The 21,848-nt window shown below is 36.8% G+C and overlaps 4 protein-coding genes and 1 long non-coding RNA gene across 7 annotated transcripts; 2 read left to right on the top strand and 3 right to left on the bottom strand.

The window, feature by feature from the left end:
- Positions 1 to 644: 644 nt before the first annotated feature.
- On the top strand, positions 645 to 2,900 carry LOC125213921 (uncharacterized). Its single transcript, XR_007175040.2, has 2 exons — positions 645 to 1,338; positions 1,531 to 2,900. It is a non-coding gene; the product is annotated as an uncharacterized LOC125213921 (long non-coding RNA).
- Positions 1,837 to 4,863, bottom strand: LOC125213919 (phosphatidylinositol/phosphatidylcholine transfer protein SFH2-like). The gene is made up of 11 exons (XM_048114715.2): positions 4,452 to 4,863; positions 4,335 to 4,369; positions 3,848 to 3,931; positions 3,698 to 3,751; positions 3,317 to 3,394; positions 3,151 to 3,204; positions 2,985 to 3,044; positions 2,805 to 2,900; positions 2,623 to 2,724; positions 2,437 to 2,517; positions 1,837 to 2,314 (listed from the first exon to the last, which is right to left on the bottom strand). Exons 1-11 carry the CDS (start codon positions 4,504 to 4,506, stop codon positions 2,036 to 2,038), a joined length of 978 nt encoding a protein of 325 aa, XP_047970672.1. The 5' UTR covers positions 4,507 to 4,863; the 3' UTR covers positions 1,837 to 2,035.
- A 3,112-nt stretch (positions 4,864 to 7,975) lies between these two features.
- Positions 7,976 to 9,518, top strand: LOC125216789 (U-box domain-containing protein 36-like). The gene is made up of 4 exons (XM_048118558.2): positions 7,976 to 8,523; positions 8,597 to 8,715; positions 8,799 to 8,914; positions 9,003 to 9,518. The coding sequence occupies exons 1-4, from the start codon at positions 8,271 to 8,273 to the stop codon at positions 9,238 to 9,240; spliced, it is 726 nt and encodes a 241-aa protein (XP_047974515.1). The 5' UTR covers positions 7,976 to 8,270; the 3' UTR covers positions 9,241 to 9,518.
- Positions 9,519 to 9,708: 190 nt separating this feature from the next.
- On the bottom strand, positions 9,709 to 13,067 carry LOC125215376 (serine/threonine-protein kinase D6PKL2-like). Of its 3 annotated transcripts, none has more exons than XM_048116778.2 (3): positions 12,884 to 13,067; positions 11,305 to 12,318; positions 9,709 to 10,861 (listed from the first exon to the last, which is right to left on the bottom strand). In XM_048116778.2, exons 2-3 carry the CDS (start codon positions 12,207 to 12,209, stop codon positions 9,997 to 9,999), a joined length of 1,770 nt encoding a protein of 589 aa, XP_047972735.1. In that variant the 5' UTR covers positions 12,210 to 12,318; positions 12,884 to 13,067; the 3' UTR covers positions 9,709 to 9,996. The 3 variants fall into 3 exon arrangements, with proteins under 3 accessions (XP_047972735.1, XP_088925176.1, XP_047972736.1); XM_089069050.1 differs by lacking the exon at positions 12,884 to 13,067 and adding an exon at positions 12,446 to 12,545; XM_048116779.1 differs by lacking the exon at positions 12,884 to 13,067 and having other exon boundaries at positions 11,305 to 11,891; positions 12,026 to 12,188.
- Positions 13,068 to 17,077: 4,010 nt separating this feature from the next.
- LOC125198767 (S-adenosylmethionine decarboxylase proenzyme-like) lies at positions 17,078 to 18,558 on the bottom strand. The gene has a single exon (XM_048097046.2). It carries the CDS (start codon positions 18,414 to 18,416, stop codon positions 17,247 to 17,249), a length of 1,170 nt encoding a protein of 389 aa, XP_047953003.1. The 5' UTR covers positions 18,417 to 18,558; the 3' UTR covers positions 17,078 to 17,246.
- Between the last annotated feature and the right edge of the window lie 3,290 nt (positions 18,559 to 21,848).

Raw genomic sequence — 21,848 nt, 5'->3', positions numbered from 1 at the left:
TAGAACTTAGCTTTAGGAGTGTTGACGGGAGCAGGGGCAAGGGCTGTCTGGCCGAGCAACGAACAGCATCGGTCGACCGCGAAAGGGGTCACTCCGAGCGCGAATTCGCCGGAGAAGACGAGAGAAGGACGAGGCGTTTGCAAGCTGCAGCTGAGAGAGAAAGAAGGAGGCGATGCCTCCTCTCTGCTGCTGGGTTCGCCGAGGATGAGAGCGCTCGACGGCGGCAGCAGACGTGAACCTCCGGTGGAGTGAGCAAGACAGAGAGACGGAAGGGGGAAGAGAGGGACGCCGCCGGAGGCGGCGGCGAAAGGCGGCGTGAACAGAGGCGCCGCCGGATTCTCTTCCAAGCTAGGGTTTTTGCAATTTGGGAATGTTAAGAAGAGAGAAATCGATAGAAATGAGAAGAGAAAAAATTGGGCCTCTTTTGATTTTAATTGTTTTGTCTTTGGGCCTTTCTTTTATTTATTTGCACCTTGGGCCAAAGAATTTATTTGAGGGAGTTTTAAGTTGGGCCTCTCCATTAAAAGTAAATATGGGCTTAAGAAATGTTAGAAACGGGCTGCCTTTTATTTGAACTTAATTATGGAGTTGGGCCACCAACTAAATTAAAGTATGGGCTAGGAAATTAATTAAATCATGGGCTCCCCTATGATGTTGGTTAAATAATTAATGGTTCGCTAATTATTTTCACGAAGATAAGTCTAATGTTCTGAACCTTAGTTTAAGCACTCGAATAATTAATTTTAAGAATTTATGCGCTAACGATGGATAGACCTCGAGCTTATTTTAGTGCTTAAATAAATGGAAAAGGAGGTAACATCCTCTAGTTAAGCGAATAATTTTTCCAATTAAATTAAATCTACTGATTTAATTAATGTTCAAGAATTTCTAGAAACTCTCTCTAGAAAAATAAGAAAAAGAATAAAAGAGCACGCACTTAGGATGCATTCACGTTTAATTTTCTTGACTTCTTAAAGTCTAATTAAGTATTATTTTATTTCCTAAAGGCACGTCTTCGCACGTCATCTAAGGCCAAGTTAAAGAAATTTACGGAAAGGGATTTAGCTTTTGAGGCGGGCATTCTTTCAAAACGTGATTTCAGTATGAAAATGTGATTCTTTGCTCAAGTATATTGTCGTGCCATGTTTTGTTTTATGATTACCTATCTGCTTGGCTATGCCAATTTAAGTTAAATCGAATTCGGGTCCCAGTAGGGCCGCAAACCCCACTCGGACTAGTGTACACATAAGGGGATCGTGAGCTAACAAAGGAGTTGGTCGGTCCAGTGACCGTCGTGGAATGTGGCCACATTCCCGGTTCACACAAAGTTCAGATATGGTATATCTATGTTACGTGATTGCGCAATCAAATTTTAATGAAAAGAAAAGTATTTAGTGACTCGGGTCTTTTAAGTAAAACCCCGTGATCACTCAACTGTGGCATTGACAATTAAAGATAGAACTATTTTTGGCAATGTGCCCACTGAGTATATCAAATACTCAGCCCTGCATGTTATTTTCAAATGTGCAGGTTGAACGTGGACAAGCAGGCGAAGGTGTTGGGACAAGAATTTTAAATAAGTAGTTAGGTAGCCCAAAGTAGCATGTCTTCATACGTGCTATTTTGTCTTGGACTCTTCCGCTGCTTTAGGATTTTGTACTAGAAATTTATGAACCTAGACCGCACTCTGACTTTATTTTGGCCTTGATTCACTTTTGCCTATGAGACTAATGTCCTTTATTCGACTTATCAGTTATGTTTATCCCACTATATTGTTTTAAAAGTGTTATTTAGTCACGTATAGATGCAATCACTACCACTATGGAGTTGTGGTCGTGACAAGGACATACTTGATTATATAGAGAAGCCGGTATCTGCAAATGGCTTCGTCTGTTGCCGAGCATTGTGCAGACAGATTCAAGTCGGTATTATGGCTTGCTACATGAAATTATTTGACAACCTATAGCTATAAGATTGCTAGCTAGAATTCTAATTGTGGAAGATGTGATTTCAGCTTCTCCAAACCAGAGATCGGTTAATTAGAACTTGCAACACCGAGATCCTTGAATTTATTTAGCTCGGATTCCAAAGTCTCTGCGATGACTTCTTTATCAGCATCTTCAGGCAAAGTTACGTGAACGGAGCCTTGCTTTACTGGTTGGGAAGGTTGAGAAAGCAAGAACTGCTGCTTAACGTAGTTGTAGAGTTGTCGATGAAATGGATGGTCCAACGAATAGCAATTTGCCTCTGAATATTTTGAAGAGTCGGAAGATCTCTTACGACAGAAATGAGGAAGGGATGAATAATCCATTATCTGCACCCAAGATAGTATGTTTCATTTTAGCTAACATTCCAAATTCAAACTCACAGGAAAAAATGGAAAAACAAAAAGGGAAGTGGAAGCCTAATATGTTATTAATATGGCCAAGAATTTACCTTAAGTAGATCATCTTCTCCACAACTGGAGAGTACATCGATTTTACCCCTTGTTCTTTCTTGAAGAAGTGGCTTTACTACCTGTTGACAGATCTAAGATTACGCTCTCGAAGAAAGAAAAAAAACAAAGAAAGTTTGCTACTGGTCTTCTAATGATTTGCACGATAACTGAAGTGTGAGACGAACCCTCCAACATGCTGAAAAGACGTATGGTGCATTCACAATGTAATAAGTTTGCGTTTTCTCAGGGTAGTTTAGATCGTCGATAGAAGAAATTATAGTCAGGAGCTGCAAAAGAACAATAAGTACAATAGTGTTAACATACAAAAGAATCTTCTGTATCAAGCTAAATCTGTCTATTAATCTACCTTTATCTGGTTTAGTGCCGAGAGTTTCAAGCCGGTCATATCTAGGATCTTTATGCATTTACTTATATGTTTCCCATACTTTTTTGTTGCAGCAGGCTGAAATAAGAAATTAAGAATGGTAAGTCATGTGGAACTGTGAAAAATGGAAGAACTTAGAGAGGAAGTACGAGCGTAGCTTACAAAAACTACACGATCCCTGTATTCGTTAATCTGAATGTGCGATTGCACATAATAATGAACCTAAGGCAAAGAAAAATGCTGTCAGAGGTAATGAAGAACTTTAGAAAATTTGGTTTGTGCACAAAATTCAATTCAATATGTATAAACTATTAGCAGCAATACTTACGGATGCTCTGTCGAATGTGCTCAGGCCTACTCCAACAGCGAATACAGGGAGACCCTAATGATGAAAGAGCTGCCCGTTAGTGAGTGTATATACAGAATTACGAAGAAATAGCTAACACTGATCAGACGCTAGCGTATTGTCTATATCCTTCTTCATAAACACTCACCTCATTTGAGTAACCGGATAATCCTATAAGCTGAGAATCACGTATTCCTCTGTAGAGTTCCTCAGGAACAATTGGTTTCTGCAGCAAAATGCAGCAATGAAGATGTTAAGTAAGTAATAAGGGAATCAACGGTCATGGTAAATGTTTCTAATATCCAGATGGTTCAATATATGTGGAAATCCACCATGGGTTTTTGGAAGTGAAAAACAGAGAGGACTCAAATTTTCGAAGTGAAGGCAAGTTCAACAAACTTAAGCTTTTGGGAAAATTGTCCAAATGAAGCTAATCAAGACCTTGGAATACAGAAAACATGCAATTTACACACATTTGATATCAGCTACTTTCTTATGAAAATGTATATGTTGCCATGTTGGAACATACCGCTAGCATATTATCGATGTCGTTTTGGACTCTCCACTCCAAGCTGTCAACCAACTGACAGAATCACATCATCAGCAAACAGTTAAGATACAATTCAGCAGCATATTGCATTTCATAACTTAATTCAGAGAGAAGGATTTTTTTTCAAACCATCTTATGAGCCTTTTGAGCATTCCCTTCTCGCGCCTTCAGAAAACGTGTAAACGTTTCATGAGGATATCCTTGATGTACATTCTGCAAAATTGAAACAGCTCAGAGACTTCAAGAAATGTAGCAAAATTGAACAGTTGTTTTGAGCCTAAGTTTTTGCATAAATCCAATCTTTCCTTATCCAGTTTCATCAAAAGAAAAGCAATATTAATAACCAAATTCAAGACAACAACCAAGGTCAAGACTTTTTTTTGCAAATTTATGCTTTTCCATCTTAATAGTAGAATAACTTTCTATAACATAACTTAATACCATGTGTTAGGTAAACAAAAAGAAAAAGATATTGTCAGAATAGGAAGAGTAAACATATACTAATACTCCATGATTTATAAAGCCAAAGAGTAGATATGTGCATTTCTAAAATGATAATCTTAATTCTTGAACAAGCAGAAAAATTTATAAAAAAGAATGCAAAGGAGAAGCAAACCTTGAACGTTTTCTGAAGTGACTCGCCCACTGCATCTGCATACAATTCCACAAAAAAAAGTTTAATAAATCAGGTAAGAGAAAATGGGGACTTGAAAGAAAATTCAAGAATTATAACCTTCCTCCATTAATGCTTCAAGTTGATTGATGACTTCTTGAGTAACAAGAGCCATTTTTTTTCTTCTTCTTCTGCTGAAGGAAAACACAGGAAAAGATTTCCAAGAATAAACTTATGGCTAAAACAATCTACTCAATCACCTCACATGGACATATTAGTGCAATTCTTTAACAACCTTGTTAGTTAAAGGAGAAAAAAAATTAGAGAGAAAGGAAGATAAAGATTCCACTTTTAATTTATAAAAGAGAAAGTTGAATGGGGTCAAGATTCAAGAAAGGCAAACCACCCTTTTCCCTCTCGGTAGCTTCTTTGATCCTTCTCCTTTATGATTCAGTCAATAAGCATCCCTCTGAAATGCTGCGTATTCAGAGTTGGAATTTAATGTTTTCAACGTGGAATTTGTAAAATACAGAAAAGATGAAGAATAAGTACCTACCTCTAATTTAAATGTAATAAAGTGATTCTGTATTTTATTTTATTCTTGTTTCATCATCAATCGGTTGAAATGGCACATCTGGTCGGTTGTGGGACAGCAACCAAAATAATACAGTAACATTTCCTAGAGCTAAAATAACTTTACAATTTGAGAAGATAAGGCAATCAATTATTATAAAATAGTAGGAGAGAAATCAGGCTGAATGGAACGATTAGTATACACACTTTGAGGAGATGGATATATTCATGGTAAATAGCCAAATAAATCGTGAAAATTATTAAATTCTGCTTTATTTTAATATTTTTTTTAAGAACCGGAATGATAGGAAGTTTCAGAATTTTGTAATTATTTCATATGTCGTTTTTTCTGTAAAATCTATGACTAGATTTCACAATTATCCCACCATCGCTTCTAGATAAACCACGTGACTAGGTTAATATGTCATTGTTGTTTTGTTCATTGTATAAATTTGGTTGCCACTTGCCATATCATCATAGGTTTCATTAAAAAAACGACATATGAGATAATTGCAAAATTCTGTAAGTTCGATGATTTATTATTCTAGTTTTAAAAAGTATGGGTCAAAAGCAAATTTGACCATTCTATTTCTACATGATCTATTTTCCAGTTTGTCCTATATTTATAATAGGCAATACCAAATTTCTCTCTTATTCACCTACATACAAACTAAATAATTTATTTATTTTTGTGTAATCTGTTCTCTATTTCTTAGTATAATTTATTTGCTAACATTTCCCAAAAATTAATTCATATGGGTTTGCTTCTCGGTATTCAATCAGCCTCTACAAGGCTATAGCAAACTTCTCCAATATTTTGCTTTCACTGTTTTGAAAGACAACCTAGATGAATTAAAATAATTTTTAATTTATTTTTAAATTCTAGATATTTTTTTAAGAGGGTTATTTGGGTTGCAACCCCCACTAATTTCTTTTATACAAAAATTTTAAAAACATTCGTATGTAATTTTTTCCATTGGTAATTTTTGCTAGCAGACTTTTTTGCTTAAAGTCCATTGCCAGTATCGTCGGCTAGAATTCGCTGATAAATTCCCCAGTGTAAAATGTGTATTTCTTGTTGTATTACTTCTTGAGAGGACTTTGACAAACAAGTGTGTGGTGAATCTTCTTAATATCTTAAATCTACTTTTTTTTTTGAAACGTGGTTTAATATAAAAACATCCGTTTTGAATATGAGGGTGTAGCAACTCTGACTTTACTAAAGGCAAACATGTGTCATTGGAATTAATTTTATTTTCAAACTCTCCTTGAACAATGGAAATATGCAACATTACTTAAGTCACAATTAGACTATTGTTGTTTTTAAGTTACTCTTATTTTATCATCGTTCACAATCGTGAGCGTTCTTAGTTGTAAATGATAATTAAGAGTACTATAGTTTACAACTAAGGAATATTTGGAGGTTGCAAATAGTAATTATGGATATTTTTATATTAGTGGATAGGTTTTAGTTTGGTTATCTCATTTTGGATATTTTTCTCTCACTCATATTGATAATAAAAGAGTATTTAGTAATTCAGTACTCATATAGTCTTGAGGTTTATATTGAAATAAGATAAGCTTTATTGGACAGACATGAGCCCAGCCCAACATCCTCTTAATTCTAATAAGTTTTATAGTAGTATAATATTATACTTGGGCCCTGAAAAGGCTTGTTCTCTGGCATTAAAATAAAAGGCCCTGAGATAATACACCATCATTTAAATCATAATTTTCTGTTCAATTCTATAATTTTTAAAACTGAAATATAAGTCATAACTTTTCATATTTTTTGCAATGATTCAAAATGATAAATATCGTGAATAATATAACAAAATTAAATATGATGGTATAATAAAATGGTGTTGTTTAGAAAAAACTGTTGTCATTTTATTTTCAATGAAGATTGAAACAACCAAGTTATTCGACATGAAGTGATTTTGCACGTCAGTTTCGGTTTTGACTATTGTTAGATAATTACAAAAGGAATAAAATATTAAATATTAGCATATTGTAGTTTTACAAACCTTAGGACTGACAAGAAAGTCAACGAAAAGTTGTGATTCGAACGAACGAAGCAACGTTGGGCTTGGGGTTCCATTACGGTTACGGCCGGCATTTTATGCTTAACTATACTATATAGGCCTACTAAAATAACATACTAGTACAATATATTGCTACTTTCAAGGGCCTTTATGTTTTCTTTATTTTTCTCACAGTCAGTTTTTTCTTCACACTTGCTAATTTCATTGGAACCCTTTCATTGCATAATACTATATGTTTGCTTTTTATTTTCTCACACATAGTAATTTCATAAAAATATAATTTTAAAATTTCAAAATTATTAAGTAATGAATTTCACATATACTAATATTTAGTTAAACATAAAATGCGTAAATATTTCAAAATTTAAGATAAGAGAGTAATTATCTTTATAATATAACAATTAAAATATTTCTTTAACGCTATAAATATATCATATAATATTATTGATTTTTATTCAAATTTTTGGTCGATGTTGCCACAGCTAGTAATTTTATTTGAAAATTTTAATTTTAATATTACAAGTTTATTAAATGAATTTCATGCAAACCAATATTTATGTATACATAAACATGTAAATATTTTAAATTAGTATCATAAAGTAATAATTTTTACAATATAAGAAACAAATTTAATTCGTCAGTCCCATAAATGTGTAAATATATTACTACTCCTACATAATATCGTAAATCCAATTTTAAAGTTCTGTTGTAGCTGTTTTCGATGATATTGGTACTAAAAAAACTCTATAATGCTGACATAAATTGGGCTATACAAAAAATATACTCCTCCAATACATATATCATAATCAAATTCAAAATCATACACGCATTCAAAGTTGACCTTGATTAAGCCAAGATACTCGTTAGTATTCGCATATTCCATTTTATGGTCTTTTTTCCATTAATATAACAAGCACGAATGCTATTAAATATCACTTTATTTCTGTTGATGGTGATATGAATACTAGCAAATATATTTGACTACATCTTACCAATATTCTTACATTTCATCCCATGCATAACTTGTGACAAAGGTAAAGCTTAATTTTGTCTCTTATCTTACTTTCTTTACTAGTAGATTTAGTGAGTGAATCTCAAGTTCTACTAATATCCAACCCACAATGAGTGAAATTTGGATTTGAGACAAAATCAACTTGTCACCCTGAATAGCAAAAGTGTTTTTTTTTTTAATACAATTATTGATCAGATCATTGATGTAGTTGGGTAAAGTCAAAGAAGTATACATCTTTTGTGACATCCTAGATATCTCCACCCCCCACATTGTTATCTCCGGCCAACAAGTGCAGTTTGTACGTGTCGAATGGCGTTCAGCTCCATCAGCGCGCGGGAGGAGTGGAGGAGCGAGATCGAAGAAGAGGTGGGGGAGGAGAGGAAGTGGTCGTTGGAGTCGGAGAGGGAGAATGCAGTGTATGTTGCGGTGTGGAAGGATATTGACGAGACGTTGAGCATGGACGCCTTGCTGTGGACGCTCAACAATGCTGTGATTGATCCCTCTTCCGCTCTCGTCTTCCTCGTCCATGTCTTCCCTCAGACCACCTTCATCCCTTCGCCACGTAAATCATCTCTCTCTCTCCCTCTCCCTCTCACCCTCTCCCTCTCTTTCTGATGAGTTTCTTGAAATGGCAGTCGGGAAGTTGCATATCGATCAAGTGAACCCGGAGCAGAAGGAGATGTTTTTAGCCCAAGAAAGTGGCAAGAGGAGAGATCTTCTCCAAAAGTTTGTCAATCTCTGCTCTGTTTATCAGGTACATAAACAACCTTCTTGCCTTTCCATTGAAACATAGTCTATATGTTAATAATAGTTTTTGTAAATAACTATGAGATGAAGGTTAAAGTGGAGACCATACTTGTTGAAAGTGATATGGAGGGTAAAGCCATACTTGATCTCATTCCTATTCTCAATATCACAAAGCTGATTCTTGGTGCCAGTAAGGCTACTATAAGGTTGTTGAAATACATAAACACGTCTGATACTATTTTCGACATCTTAGCGTTTGAACTATTTTCACACGGGTTATTGTAAATTTTGCAGACGGATGAAGTCCAGGAAAGGGAATGGTGCAGCTGATCAGATAGTGCACAAGGCACCTGGATTCTGTGAGGTTAAGATCATATGTGAAGGGAAGGAAGTTTCTGACCTGTCGATGACAGAGTCCCCATCTCCTTCTCCTTCCCCCTCTCCCAGGCCAACTCATTCAACTCCCTCCTTTGCTCAAAACAAACAACAAACAGCAAATGACTCGGCTGCTTGCGGTTGTTTCAAAATTTGAGTCATGATAATCCAAGTGCAGATTTGGCCCGAAACAGTTGGGAGAGAGTGTGTCAAACTAAATATAGACTTCAAGAATGATGTTTGAAACAATCATTGTTGCTTCTTATCATTTACTACCAGAATCTAAAAAAATGTACAACAGTTTATTTGTAATCATGTACCAAGTTTGTCAATGCTTTGTGTAGTTTCATATAACAGTTTATTTTGGTTGACCTTTCTGTAATCCAACTTTCTGCAAAGCCTTTCCTTTAGTAAGAATGAGGAAACAAACCTTTACATGATTGGATTCTTGTCACAGTTTTCTGTTGTCTGCTGCAACTAAAACAAGAGCAAGATAAGAGTGGATTAAGTCACGGATAGAGATGTCTGAAAATGTGGGTACATAAACCAGAATATAAAAGTACAGGTCTATAAATTTGGCCCTACCATGTCTTAAATTCATATCAACCTTTTCAAAAAAATGACATTGACATAAAAATTATACACTCATTGACATTTAATCCTCAAACTAACAGGAACCATACAATTTTTACAGCTTCCAAGTGTTCCAAACAATGTACTTAGAAAAATAATGGAAATATAAAAGCAGAAAAAGAAAAACGTCTTCGCGTTTAAGGGCCGCGATGAATCAAGGGCATTTATGAGTTTACTGCACGGGATGGAGCGACGCTTGAACTGATCTTCATCAGCCTACCTCTCTAAAATGAGATCCACAACCAACTTAATTTAGGGCAAACTTGTAAGTTGTAACTAACTAGAAGAAATCAAACTCCAAATATTTGTCGCTCTTCTGATCCGTAGCAGCAACAGAGGTAGGAGTCTTGTCATTCGTCGGGAGAGGCATTTGCTCGTAATCAACAGGTTTTGGGACGTCTGGAGGGCTGGCACAGCGTATTAAAGCCCAATTAACTCCTTCAAAGAAAGGGTGTTGCTTTATCTCGGTTGCACCTCTTTTGTAGCCTAATCTGTGCTGAGGCTCTTTCACAAGCAAACCCCTGATCAAGTCCCTAGCTGCGAAACTGACAACAGGGGATTCTGGAAACCGGAGGGGCTGTCCTACAACATTGAACAATGTGGCTCGATTCCCAGATCCTTTAAATGGAGTTTTAGCAAACAAGAGCTCATATAGAAAGATCCCAAAAGTCCACCAATCCACTGGACTTCCATGACCTTCCCCTTTGATGATTTCCGGTGCCAAATACTCGTGTGTTCCAACAAAAGACATCGAACGAGCATTGGTTGGCTCAGCAATCAGCTCTGGCAGTGGGCTGACCTGATTTCCAATATCATTTTTGGGCTTCCTGTCCTTCTTGGATTTGCTTGAAAAGAGACGAGGAGAAAAGCACATAGTCGGAAGAACACATGATGGCTGAATGCAAGCCGGTTCAATGCATGCTGGCTGCGCACAGTACGTGGAATTTTTATTCTGAGGATCAGAAGTTATGGATGAGGTCTTCACCAAAGTTGGGCTAACAGCACAACGAAGAGAAAGATCAAAGTCTGAGAGCATTATATGTCCATCATCCCTAACAAGGACGTTTTCAGGCTTAAGGTCACGATACACAATACCAAGCATGTGCAAATACTCCAAAGCTAGCAGCACTTCAGCAACATAAAATCTGCCATGAGGAAGTTTGTTAAAGGTATGGTAAATGGATTGAGCCGAAACACTTACATCTTAATCAGTCTCACATTGTATGATCTGTGGGTTTCACATGCTGAGTTTTCTTCACATGTCAGTAGTCCTTACTTCTAAAGGAGAAGTAATCACGCAAGAATGACATCACAATGACACAATCTCATACTAGCATCAATTGTAGAAGTGATAATGTTATACTATAAGAGACAGGTAAGACTGAAAGCATTTTTGCAAATGTTTTTACATGTTTAAGTACTTAGAGGGAAAAAAATATCATAGCATAATGGTTAATATCTTTAACTATGTGTCACAAAATCAAGGAGTATGTGAAATGGATCCCAAAGTATTAATTGAAGCTCAACCAGAAACAGATACCCAAAAAGTAAGTTCAAACTCAATGTTTATGGTTAAAAGTTTTCTTACTTGGCCGCTTGCTCGGAAAAGTGCTTTCCTGGTTGTCTTTGACGAAGAGTATGCAAGTCTCCACCAGGGCAGACTTCCATCAGCAGACATGAAAATTTATCTGTGTCGAAATGGGTGTATAGGGTAGGAAGAAATGGATGGTCCAGGGACTGTAGAATCTCTCTTTCTGTCTGAGCACGAACAAGCTTCTTGCGACTTGCAAGAGATGCCTTGTCCATTACTTTCATTGCAAAGTAACATTTTGTCCCGCTCAACTCGGCCAGATAAACACTCCCAATGTCTCCACAACCTAACCGTTTTAGGAGCCTGAAATGGTTCAAACCCAATGCGCCATCCCTGAAGCGGACAGCTTGGATGGCTTCCCATCGAACATCATTTGCTTTGTGAGGCTTATTGATGCTGCTACTAAAGCTGCTACAGGTGCTCTCATCACTGACATCACTGCTTGTACTTCCCCGACATATGCTGCTCTTTCCACTCTCAATGAACTCAGCACGCTCGCTCACTTTGGTGCTTCCACTGGTTTTTGCAAGGCTATTGGTTCCATCACTAACCTTTACACTCCCTAGACCAGATGATTTCTTCCCCTGATCAAAGGAAGTTTCCCGTGAGCTTCTAATGTCGGTTAACTCAAGATCTTGAGTTTTAGATGCCTTTTCAGACCCGGAGAAAGAGATATTGGACTCTGAGGTATTAGAAAAGATCAAAGAACTCTTTTTACCATTTGCAGATTTGTTGGACTCAGCATCTTCTTTAGGCGCCTTATCAGGCTCGCCTAATTGCTCAGGATCAATCGGCTTGGGCTTGTTAGTAGATTCGTGATCATTCGCCTTGGTAGCATGCTGACTACTAACAACTCTTTGTTGCAAACTCCCCGTAATTCTATAGCCACTTTTCGAGGCCATCAAAGATGGAATGCACACTTTGCTCAATATATGTTAAAGAATAAGTCAAGCATCCACACCACAGCTATATCTTTATCATAGATCTCAGTGAACTCCAACAGACCACAACCTGTCAGTTGGAAAATCAGTCAGCAAACTATACATAATTCGTCAGAGTAATTCTATAAACAATATACTCAGAATCAAATAGTATTTCAAAGGAAATGTAAACAAATATAAAAGAGCCTAAATCATACAACTGCAGAGGACTTTGTCAAATGGCAATTGAGAATATAAAAACAAAGAAGAAAAGGAAAAAAATAAACAGCACGGTTGGGGAAAATGAAAAGGATTATGAGTCAATCAAACAACTCCAGACACATACTTTTCTCACAAAAAAGAAGCTTTAAAAAAGTTTGCAAAATGTAACGCACTTCTACAAAATCATAGCAAAGAAAAAAGAAATTAAAATTTAATGGAATCAAGGACCACCGAAGAAAAGGTGAGGAAAACACGAAATCAATCAGCTCTCAAACAGAAATTAAAGTGACAGTACACAATTATCTTCTTAACATTGAAGAAATAGTTCAAAAATAATCACAATTCACACAAAAAATCCCCTGGCAATCAGATCTTATTGACGAACCCGCAATTAAAGCACAGATCCACAATCAGGAAGTAGAAAAACAACATACCTAACGGGAATCTTGAGGAGAAAACACAAACGCAAGTAGGATTTTCAAAATCAGCTTTGGCAGTGGAGAAATGAAGAAGCCATGGCATTTCTGGTGGTTGGTTTCCTTGCTGTGACAACTAACAAGTGGTGAAGGAAAGTGGAAATGAAATTTAATGAAATTAAATATTTTTAGCCCTACCTATTAGTATTATAGAATAGACACAATATATAGGCATTACAAAGAATGTGACATTATCGGATGTATAATTGGGTAATAGTAGTAATAAATAAACGCAATAATAAATATGGGTGTTTGGTGGATATAAAGTGAATAATGTAAAAGAAGGTAGTTAATCAGTTATCACTTAGCAGAATAAAAATAAACACTTTGCACTACTAAAATAATGAATATTAAATAACTAGTTACTTATAGTAAATAATTTATGTCTCCCAAATTTTCTTTTAGCATTAATTTTTTTTTTTAATGCAGTTTATGTAACATTTCGGCGCCATAGATTTATTATCGAGCTTGTTTGGTTACTTTCGCAACACTAAGTTGATATCTTTTGAGGGAATCATCGAGTAACCTAGCTCAAAATATGTATTCATCCCTACCCTATCATACCAGATTTGCAGAGTAGGTAAAATACCAGATTTGCAGAGTAGGTAAAAGATGCTTTTGGTGGATAATAGGTCTCATAAAAATTGGCTTTTTGACAAAAAGAGATGTTTAGAGCATCCCCATCCGTGCTCTTAGTTAAGAGCACGGAAGTGGGTCCGGACCCACTTTTACTGCTTGTCCTTAGTTAAGAGCACAACACCCACATCCGTGCTCTTAGCTAAGGACAAGCTCAAGGGTCCCACCATTCTATTATTCAATTTAAATAAAAACATTTCCACAATATTAAAATGCATTAAAATATCCGAAATACTATTACAAATTACAAAATAATTAAAAATTACATAATTAAAATCCTAAAAATTAAAAATTACACAAATAAAATCCTAAAAATTAAAAATTACACTACTCGTTGCCGAATTTCGCCCAAATGTGATTGATTAGATCTTTTTGTAGCTCAGTGTGGGCTCTTGTATCGCGCATTGTGTGTCTTCTTTCCATCCTCTCGTTCACCGTCGTATGCACACCTCGACGTGGGGGAGACCTCGCGGTTGAGCTTCCGGCTTCATCCTCGTCGTAAAAGTTACCCGCCATCGGTCCTTCGTCAGCTATAATCATGTTGTGCAAGATAATGCACGTGTACATGATGTCGGCGATATTCTTAACGTACCAAAGCCGAGAAGGGGACTTCACAATGTTGAATCGGCCTTGAAGGACACCAAAAGCTCTTTCGACGTCTTTCTGAGCAGACTCTTGACGCTGCGCAAAAAGAATCCGTCTCGGCTCTTGTGGATTGCTGAACGACTTCACGAAAGTCGACCACCTTGAGTAGATACCATCGGCGAGATAGTAACCCATGTGGTATGCATTTCCATTGACGGTGAAGTCGATCGCCGATGCTACACCATTCAAAACATCATCGAAGAGTGGTGAAGAATATAGCACGTTCAAGTCGTTGTTGGATCCGGCAACACCGAAATATGCATGCCAAATCCATAGGCGGTAGTCGGCGACCGCTTCAAGGATAAGCGTTGGGCCGCCACCTTTGTGGCCGCTTAAGTGTTGCCCCCTCCAAGCAGTCGGGCAATTCTTCCACTTCCGATGCATGCAGTCAATGCTGCCTAGCATACCGGGAAAACCGTGGACTGTTTCGTGAAGACGAAGCAACCGTTGACAATCGTCGGTGGTGGGTGCCCGAAGGAATTCCTCGCCGAAAGCAGAACGAACGCCGTCGCAAAAACTCTTGAGGCATAGGATTCCAGTTGACTCACCGACATGCAAATACTCGTCGAAGAGGTCAGCCGTTTGCCCAGTAGCAAGTTGTCGGATGGCACAAGTACACTTTTGCAACGCCGTGAGACTTTGCCGACCGGTTGCGTCTACACCTTCTTGAAAGTATTCAACGCGGGTGGACAATGTGGTGACAATACGCATAAACAACCGTTTTGACATGCGAAAACGACGCCGAAAGTAATCTTGTGGATACCGCGGCTGGTCGGAAAAATAGTCGGCAAAGAGCCTTTCATGGGCTCCCTCTCGATCACGAGGGATGTAGCGACGTTTTGCTCTAGTTGGTTGAGGAGGAGGGGCGTTGGCGGCGATATAGGCTTCATAGGCGGCACGATTTTGTTCATAATATTCTTGTTCTTCGCACTCCGCTTCCGCAATGAGATTGGTAAAATCCATTTTTGAATTTTTTAGAGAGAGTTTGGGTGAGAGAGGAAGATGTAGATGATTAGTATGAAAAAGTATGAATGAGAGGTAATTTGATGTGAAAAGTGGATGATGAATGTGTGTATTTATAGATGATTTTGGGATTTAAAAAAAAAAAAATTCACAAAAATACAAAAAAAAAACGTCTATAAACGGCTCTATTTTTTTGGGAATCCAAAAATAATTTTATTTTTATTTTTTGGTATTATTTTTAATTATTTATGAATTTTTTAAAAAAAAAAAAATTAAAATTCGAATTTGCCAACGGCTATGCCGTTGGCCAATAAAAACACGCCACGTATGACTGGTCAGCGGCACGGACGTGCTCTTAGCTAAGAGCAGCGCCGTGCCGCTGGCACGGACGGACGAGCTCGTGCTCAGCGGCACGGACGGACGGACGGCAAAACGCAACCGCTGCGGATGCTCTTAGAGTTTACAAGATTTAAATATAGAGTGAACTTTAAAATTATAAAGATAATAATAATATAATAAAAATATAGGGTGTATCTTCTCTACATTATTCTCTCTTACTTAACAACTTTTCCACTTATTAATTATCATTTCTATAAAACGAGTGTAAAAAAGTCAAAATGACTCCTAATGTAGGATGGAGGAAGTAATATTTTAGTTTTTACATTTTATTTCTAACTTATTTGTTCTCTCTTTTATCCATATTTTTTAATCTCTTTCATCTATTTAATTTCTCTCTCATAGTATTTCTATATTCTTCATTTTTTCACGATTTAATGTACATGTCGAATTAGAATACATACTATTCCTTAAAAATATTATTTAAATAACAAATTATAAATATTAAAATTATTAATATGCACTTGTTAGAACTAATTTGGACACTTGGCAATACTCCCTCCATTCTATAAGAGTATATACTTTTAATTTGACACAAATTTTGATGTATAATTAATAAAGCATTCTATAAGCGTATAGACTTAATTTAACACAAATTTTAATATATAATTAATAAAATAAAAATTAAGTAAAAAGAAAAAATAACTAAAATATTATTAATGGAGATAAATTCCACCTTATTATAGAAAAAGAATATTCAAAATTAGAGAATACATACTCCTATAAAACAGACTAAAAGGAAAAAAATACACATTTATAGGACGAAACGAGGAAAACAAACTAAAAGAAAAACACATACACTTATGGCCTCATTTATCATTTTTTAACATATAACAATAAGAAAGGGAAATCTTATGGATTGTTGTATATTTCAATTGAAATTAGGGATTCCGTGTACAACTCTAGGTAACCCTTAACTACATATACATCTGATCATATATGCTTTATGCATTAAAAAAAAAGTTATTCAATGCAAGATCTAAAAACATATCTATGTGGCCCAAGTACTAAGTATGCTATGGTTCGGGGCTTTAACAGGTCAATTGATAGAGATTAATCGTTTTTTCTCCGATGCGTTAACATTCTTCTTTTTTTTATTATAGCTATTGACACCAGAAAGAATGAAGAAGATTAGAAATACAATCAAATATCTTTGACAAATCCCCCTTTATTTTCTCTTTTTTTTTCTTAAAAAGCACCCACTTATAGGACAAAACGAGGAAACAAGGAGAGACATAATAGGATCACGCTGTGGAACGAAGGAGAAAACAGACTAAAAAGAAACACATTATGGGACGAAAACCAGGAGAGACATAATAAGATTACATTTATAGGACGAAACGAGAAAACAGACTAAAATGAAATGGGACAAAATGAGAAAACGAGACATAATAGGAGTGACATATGTACAAGATCCATCCGTGTCGTTAGGATATCGTCTAGATACAAAAATTCAATCCTTAGGGCACTTGAAATTTTCACTTTAAATATGAAATGCTTTCATTAAAAAAATTGAAAAACAACCTTCCAATTTATCCTATCCCAGAATCACAGCTTTTGACAATGACAATCCAGATAAAATTTGAGTAAGGTAATGCAAGCACAATAAAAGAGACAAAAGTCACCAATCCAACAATGACAAGAAACTAGAATAGAAACCATAAAACCGCACTTGACCACCCTAAAGCCTAGAGTGAAACCGAGGCTTAACCATGCTGCTACTCATATGGACCATTGACAAATTTGTAGCAGTATCCATATCATTTATAAGATGCTCCGTCTTCCCAACTTTCTTACCCCCATCCTTGCTCCAACTGGGTTTGAGGATTGATCTGGGAAAGCTGTAGCTGCTGGAGAAGCTGCTGTAGAGAATTGAACCTCCTTCTGCGAGGGAATCATAGCTCCTTTCTCTGCAGAAGTATCCCTTCACATCCAAAGAAAATTCTGGATTCAAACATTTCTCACCAACAGAAGTATGCAAGGCCACAGAAAACTTTGCAGGCCTGAAGCACGCCAACACCCTCTCGACCATCTGACTAAGATCAAGAACTCTGAAATCATAACCAGCAGCCTCAAAACTTGCATAACTGAACCCATCTTCTGGTGTCACATGAATATTCGAGATTGCACTTCCTTCTATAGCATTCATGGAGTAGCCACAGGGGTCAAAATCAAAGTCACATATCTTGGACCCAGGAAGAATTTTCCTGATACCTGAAGCTTCTGTCATGACAGCAGCAGAGCTCGAGTGTTTCTTGAAAAACACAGAAGCCTTCTTCTTGTCCAAGTTCGTCATGCACACCTCTAAGGTATAAACAGGATCCATATTGCTGGTTGCTTGAGCACAAGCAGAGTAAGTGTGCCATTTCCCATGTCCATCAGCACCACCAGTCACAGAGGCTTTGCTGCTCAGGCCACGTTTGCTAAAATAGCTATCGAGAACAGCCACTTCATCACTAAAGTGCCGATGTGGAAATGGCTGGGCACTTGGGAATATGAATGTTCCACGAGTGTATATAACAGAGCTCACAGTAAGTCCAAGTGAATCAGCAAACTTAAGGATAGGTGGGACTGAAAGCAGCAGTTTAGTTGTCCCGCAAGTTTTCACTATTATCTTGTATGGGTACACGAAAAGGCTAGATTCAGAGAGGACATAGGAATCAACTTCAGTGTTCTTTAACGAGGATACGATGGTGCATTGCGCTGGCTCAAGTATTTCATCCAACTGATCTTTTGAAAGAGAGCGGAGACCATGGGCCCTAGGATCAGCAATTATTCCAGGCTCACAGAATGAAATCTCGAGTCTTTTCTCATAACCTTCAAATCCGATTGCCGAGATAGGTGAGGCCATTTTTCTGTCAGTGAGGAAGCAATGCTGTATGGAAGCAGGGATAACAAGGAAGATGGAATAAAAGAAACAAAGCACAGTTTTGAGTTGGAAGACTGTTTCTCCTGAACCACTTGACGTGGTTTATTGCTCAAGCGTGATGAATCTCAGGATGGTCTCCGAGCACACTGTTGTTATAACACAAACAAATAAGAGATATAACTAATTGAGTAAATAAGAAGCAGGATCAAAATCATGTGGGGGAAAAGAAGTAACACTCACGTTGGAGTAGGCAGCAGATCTGAATCTCTTAATTCCTCCACGCGGTCGAACGTCTTCAATGCTGTAAATGAGGGGAGCTTCGAAGCATGAGGATTTACTACTACTACTAGACTTCTTTTTACCTCCTTTGGACTCCATATTTCATTCAATTATCCTGTAGCAATCAAACAAAATTCAGAAAAAAAAAATTAATACATGGAAGGTTTAAAACAGCAAAAGAAAAAGCATGTAAACAACTTCTTCCTCTCCATAAAATTCTAGAGATAACGAGAAATATAGCCAACAAAAATAGTTATCATACAGTTTTTACATAAGACCAACCATAACCACCAGAAAGTGGAGAAGAAACAAGTAATAATAACAAGTCTTATTATCAAATTCTTTTCCAGATTATGGATTTCATTTGCAGTACGGTTACAAATGTTGCAGATGTATACAGAAAAAGCGAAACAAACAGTAACTAAATTTTCCAACACTGCTCACAATTTCCAAGATGAATACAGATATGCATAGGTTGCAGAATATATGTAAGCAATTTTATACCCACGATTGAAAGGGTTGCTTGCATTTTACCCCTCAACAAAGAATAGCACCATTTTTTCAGAAAGATGCAACTAATTGCCTCAAAACATTCACAAACCCAATCTCTCATCGACAAAACCGATCCATTGCAAACGAAAACATGATTTCAACATAATAATATTATTCAAATGTACCAAATAACCATATAGGATGGAAAATTTGCCAGAATATTAAAGATAAAACAACTACTATATTAAAACCAAAGCACGAAAACATAATCACAGATGAAAGTTTGATTACTCACAAGTAATATCGATTGATACAACGAGGATTCAACAAGACCGTCGAGATCTACTTTTTTCCGCAGGAGGATCAAGAACAAAACCTAAAATTCAACAGGATCAGAAATCATGAATATATAAATCATATGCGGTTACATGAAAACAAGACACGAGAGAGAAACATACAGATTGAGATGCAGGCGGATGAACTAGGAACGAGAGCGCAAACGTAAATTGAATAGAGAGGGTTTGGAAAAAGAGAAATGAGGGAATTTGTAGGGAGAGTTAGGGTTGAAATTAGAAGGGGTGGCGTGAGGTGATAGGGATGAAAATAATAGTAATAAAATATTACAATAGGTTAACCAGCCGAGTAAGCAAGTGGCATTACACCTGTCGAGTAGATTCTAGATGAGTTCGCCACGTCGTTTTTTCATATATTTATATCAAAGTATTCAAAAATAAAATAATCAACATAAAAAATAATCGCCCCACAATCTAGTGGTCGTCCACGGCCTTGCGAGATGGGTGGTGAGATCAGACGGTCGATCGGCGGCGAAAAATATTTTCAACTTTATTTTGTTTTATTCCTATTTCTACAATAAATACCTCTATTTCCACAGGTCACATCTATCTCAGTCTTTTCCCTCATTTTCTCTCTCCCTAGAATGGAAATGTCTTCCGGTCTATGTTGATGCTTATTTCAATTTTATTTTAAGTTTGTCATGTACTATTTTTTTTTCCAATATTTGCTAATTATTCCTTCCGTCCCCTATTAATTATCTATTTTTGCAATTTGCATTCATCTCATTTTAATCGTCTATTTTCACTTTTATTATAAATAATAAATAGGCCACACACTCCACTAACTTATTACACTAATATTTTATTATAATACTCCATTTGTTTCACTATAGTTGAGTCATTTTACCATTTCGGAAAGTTTCTTCATAGTTGAGTCATTTCCTTATATGGAGTAACTTTTTTCTCTTTCTTACTTTACTCTCTCTTAATTTATTTTTTCTACTTTATTCACTTTATACATTATTCTCTCTACATTTTCTTCTCTCTTACTTTTTTATCTATTTATTTAATGTTGGAAGAATTACAGCTGGAGGAACCGATTGCACACACACACTCTGAAGTATAAACTGAATGTGGAAAAAGAAGAATTTGGGAGATAAATCTGGTGTATATTTCAATCGCAAAAGGAGACTGTGCAAAAATGTTACAACTACTAACTGTAGCTCAAACACAAGTATTTATACTCAGCTACTAAAATCTTATCGTACAACTAAGAAACAATCTAATCATAGAAATCTTCATCGCACGGCTGTCGTAGCTTCTCGGGCTCAAAGCGTTTTGAGCTGTTTTTCCACATTGACTTGAGATAATTCAACATTCACCTTTCACAAATCTCCACCATGAATGCTCAATTGAGCTCAGACACTTCTGCTGCACAATCCCACAAGTTGCATACACAAATCAAATTTTTCTTTCGACAATGGCTTTGTGAGCATGTCCGTTGGATTTTCTGAGGTGTGAATCTTGAACACTTTAACTCGGCCATTCTCAATCTCCTCCCTCACGAAATGCAGTCTCACATCGATGTGTTTGCTCCTCTCGTGAAACACTTGATTCTTGGCCAAGCTAATAGCTCCATTATTATCACAACCAATACCCACGGCCCTTTGCTCCACCCCAAAATCTGCAGCCAATCCCTTCAGGCAAAAGCTCTCTTTTATTGCAGATGTTAAGGCTATGTACTCGGCCTCTGTTGTAGATAAAGCCACAACGTTTTGCAAACCAGATTTCCAGCTCACCGCAGCCCCAAACATTGTACATATATAGCATGTTTGTGACTTTCGGTTATCTATGTTCCCTGCATAATCATTGTCGCAATATCCTACTATGGCATCACCCTCATAATCCCGGTCTCCAGCAAACAGAATGCCAAAATTGCCAGATCCCTTCAGATATCTCATCACCCATTTAAGAGCTAGCCAATATTGTTTTCCAAAGTTTGCCATGAAACGACTTGTGACACTAATTGCCTGTGCTACATCAGGCCTTGTGCTGATCATGACATACATTATGTTACCCACTATGTTAGCATAAGGTATAGCCTGCATCTCCCTTCTTTCAATCTCATTCTTGGGCCTTTGATCAGATGATAGCTTGAAATGCATAGCCAATGGAGTTGCTGTCTCTTTGGTATCCTCCATTCTGAATCTTCTGATCATCCTAGCAATATAGTCAGATTGACTCAACCAGATTGATTTATGCTTTCTATCTCTGAATATATCCATGCCCAAGATCCTCTTTGTACTGCCCAAGTCTTTCATGTCAAAAGCAGAACCTAGATCATCTTTCA

Source organism: Salvia hispanica, chromosome 3, assembly GCF_029641045.1.
Source record: "Salvia hispanica isolate PSC_SH4W2 chromosome 3, Shi_PSC_v1, whole genome shotgun sequence".
NCBI classification, from domain to species: domain Eukaryota; kingdom Viridiplantae; phylum Streptophyta; class Magnoliopsida; order Lamiales; family Lamiaceae; genus Salvia; species Salvia hispanica.
Note: the sequence above shows the minus strand (reverse complement) of the source record. Positions and strands in the feature narration are given on the sequence as shown.